At 38.4% G+C, this 3,829-nt stretch overlaps 1 protein-coding gene across 1 annotated transcript in view; it reads left to right on the forward strand.

The window, feature by feature from the left end:
• Sos2 (SOS Ras/Rho guanine nucleotide exchange factor 2) overlaps positions 1 to 3,829 on the forward strand; it is a gene marked incomplete at its 3' end in the record, with an annotated part of 94,515 nt that overhangs the window by 26,109 nt on the left and 64,577 nt on the right. The window contains exon 2 of the mRNA XM_023723739.1: positions 3,339 to 3,464. Coding sequence (XP_023579507.1) covers positions 3,432 to 3,464 — 33 coding nt within the window. The remainder of the gene's footprint in view (positions 1 to 3,338; positions 3,465 to 3,829) is intronic.

The following is a 3,829-nucleotide window of genomic DNA, read 5'->3' on the forward strand; positions in this document are numbered from 1 at the left end:
TACTTTCTAGATTTTAAAGTATATTAGAAACTACAGTAATGGAAATGAGAAATTGTTTTGAACTGATGATTGTAAAAATATTATGTATCAAAATCTATAGGATTGTACAAAAATAGTTCTTAGAGAAAATGTACATATTAAAGAGGTAAAATTGAAAAAACACTGAGATAGGTATCTGTCTTACCTACTTGGCAAAGCACAGAAAAAGCAGAAATAGTAAAGATGAAGCAGAAAAAAAAAAAAAGAAGTGATTAACGTAAAGAGGTAAGAGATCTCCACAGAGACAGTTTCAGAACACTCAAGAAACATGTTGGACTCTGCATGCTGTGTCAGCCCCGCCCTGGGCTGCGCAGAGCTGGTGATGGAGTCTGGGCATGGTGGCATGCGCCTGTAATTCCAGCACTAGGGAGACAGATATCAGGAGGATCACTACGAGTCTGGGCTGTATAGTGAAACCCTGAAAAAAAAAAAGAAAAAAGAAAAAAAAGAAATACCAGAAATCTAAGAAATACATTGGAGAAGACACTAGAAGATGGAAAGACCTGCCATGTTCATACATTGGCAGAATTAATATTATTAAAATGGCCATATTACCAAATCCCCATCAGAATTCCGCTAACATTGTTCACAGAACTAGAAAAGTAGTCCTATGGGCTGGTGAGATGGCTCAGTGGTCTAAAGCACCTACTTAGAACAAGCTAAGCCAAGCAAAGCACAGGGACCGCGGTTCAATCCCCCAACACCACATGCCAGCCCGCCCGCCCCCTGGTGGGCTGAGCTGGCCACACACAAAATAAATAAATAAATATTTAAAAAAAAAAAAAGAAAAGTCCTAAAACTCTTAGGGAAACACAAAAGACTTAAGAGCCAAAACAATTCTCAGCCACAAAGCAAGGAGTGGAGGTATCACAGTACCTGATTTCAAATTACACTAGAAAGCGACAGTACTAAAAACAGCATGGTTAAAAACAAAAACAAAACAGCGTGATACTGGTACAGAAATAGACAGGTAGACCAGTGGAATTGGAGGACACAGAAACAGATCTATACAGCTGTTGACTTCAGGCCGCCACCCCCTTTAGTGGAAACTGAACCTCTGGCCTTTGTGCAGAGTGCTCAGGTCCCTTGTTACTCTCCCTTTTTGAGACAAGACTTCCCTTATCACTCGGTTGCCCAGGCTGGGCTCTAGCTTCAGCCTCCCACAGTGCTGTGGTTTCGGGTGTGCACCACCACATCCAGCTTTCAGCTGTCTGATTTTTGTCAAAGGAGCAAAAACATAGTTTGGGAAAAAAAACCCTCTTAAATGATACTGGGTAAACTTTATATCCATACATAGAAGACTGAAGGGGCCTGGGAGATAGCTCAGTAGAATAAGCACTTGCCTGACAAGTGCAGGGTCCTGAGTTCAATCCCCAGTACCGCAAAAACAAAAACAAAAAAACCTGAAATTAGATCTCTATCTCACCCTATACAAAAATCAATTCAGAATGGATCAAAAACCTAAATATAACATCTGGAACTCTGGATCTGGTAGAGGAAAATACAGAAACACTTGAAGCCATAGATACAGGCAGAGACTTCCTGAATAAGATTCTAAAAGCACAGGGAATAAAAGTGAAATCAAACTATACTGAATTAAGTTTCTGCACAGCAAAAGAAACAACCAAAAGTAGTGACAGCCTACCGAATGGGCGAAAGTCTCTGTGAGCCACTCTTTGACAGTATTAATAAAGAACTAAAAAGTTCATTACCCAGGCAATCAGTGGGCAAATAAATTCAACAGACATTTCTCAGAAGAAGTACAAATGATCAATAATATGAAAAAAAATGTTTTAACATTGTTAGCCATTAGGGAAATGCAAATCTAGATTATATGGAGATTCCATTTACCTCAGTCAAAATGGCTGTCATCAAGAATATAGAAAATAATAAATGCTGGTAAAGATGTGGAGGTCAGAGATAGCAGGGATGAGGAACGCTTCTATACTGTTGATGGGAATGCAGATTAATACAGGCGCTATGACAGTTCCTCAAAAGGCTAAAACCATATGACCCAGGCATACAACTCTGCCATGCACGTGAAAGCACATAGCTGAAGTCAGCATACTTTGGGGACAGCTGCATATCCATATTTATTGGCAGCACAATAACCAAGATGTGAACCCAATGTAGGTATCCACCAACAGGAAGGACAAAGCTATGACATTTATAGGAAAATTGATGGAACTGAATTTGTGATTTAGTCTTTGCCATTTCCTGCGGGACTAACCCTAAACCATAAGCCAGTCGTTTGATGTTGGATGCTTTAGTGGTGGGTAGATGATCCAGAGGTGAGGGAAAATTTTGTGCTAAATTTTTAGAATTTAGATGAAAAAATCAACTTTACTTTGTTTTCTCTAAGGGATGGTTTAATTCCTGATTCACTTTTGAAAACTAGCTGTGAGCCTAGTTGAGATTTCTGGTGTAGGGCTGAGGATGTATAGCTCAGCAGCACAAGTGCCTGCCTGGCAAGCGCAAGGTCCTGAGTTTGATTCCTGGTACAAAAAAAAATATTTCTGGTGTGTGTGGTAGTGTGAGATGGTAACTGATACCCTTTCAGTACTATTCTGGAAAAAAGAGCAATACTTAAAGAACATCAAGAAATATTTACCAGACCCCCTAATATATGTGAGACATTGTATCATTTACTGTGTTTCTCATAGCCAGTCAGACTGAATTATCTTTAAGGATAAATGACTAGGTTCTAGCTTTGAGAAATTTAAAAACAAAGCTCAATACAAGGAAGTGATAACAATAGGAGCATATGGTGGTGTAAGAGCTAGGTGGCACCTGCTTCACGGGGTACCTCTATAACTGTTAAGTGGTATGTTTTATTAGAAATTTTTTGGGGCCAGGGAGATAGCTCAGTAGCATAAAAAGGGCCTGACTTCAATCCCTGGTTCTGCTCCCCCCACAAAAAAAAAAAAAAAAAGGAAAAAGAAATTTTTCTGTTGCTGGGATTCATGGTCTAATGTTTAAAGAGTTCTAGAAGATTTATTAGTTGGCTTCGTGGTATCTGATTGTTGTGAAATTAATATAGAATACTATGTATATATGCTTTGTGGTGGTAGAAGAGGATTCATTGGCTTTTCACAGATTGTCAGTGGGTTCAAAAGTTTAAAGAATTGTTGCTCTGTGGATTAAGAAAAGTTTACATTGATAAACTTTTTTTTGTTTTTGCTGTTTTATGTTTACATTTGAGGAACCAACTTAAAACTGTTTATATATGAGATTATCATTGATTTTTCACTCATTGTGTATTATTTTGCCAGTACTTTAACCAAGAACTTTTTTTTAAGGTTCAGGAGCAAGTGCATCCAACTCTCTCAGCTCATGAAGAGTCTCTCTATTACATTGAAGAGCTGATTTTTCAGCTGCTAAGTAAATTATGCATGGCTCAACCAAGGACTGTTCAAGATGTAGAGGTGAATGCTGTTTCGTTATTTTAAAAAGTCATTGAATCACTATAAATTCACTTTTGTATCATTCTAACTAATTATAGGAACTAAAATCACTGAATATGTGTAATACATATGGTTGCTTCTTTTCTAACAAAATATTAAGTCAGCTCATGGAGGAAAAGTTTTCCAACAAAAGAAAAAAGTTCTATAACAGTCATATAAAAATACAGATGTGAAAACTTTGAAATCCATCTCACACTGGGGGCCTGCCCTTAGCTCAGTTGTTTAAGCACCTGCTCATGCAAAGGCAGTCAGGAGCAGGATACGAGGTTCAATCTCCAGCTCCACCTGCCTTACCAGACCTGCCCTTCAGGAAGCCTGAGCAAAAA

This window comes from Octodon degus, unplaced genomic scaffold (assembly GCF_000260255.1).
Source record: "Octodon degus isolate 3935 unplaced genomic scaffold, OctDeg1.0 scaffold00102, whole genome shotgun sequence".
NCBI classification, from domain to species: domain Eukaryota; kingdom Metazoa; phylum Chordata; class Mammalia; order Rodentia; family Octodontidae; genus Octodon; species Octodon degus.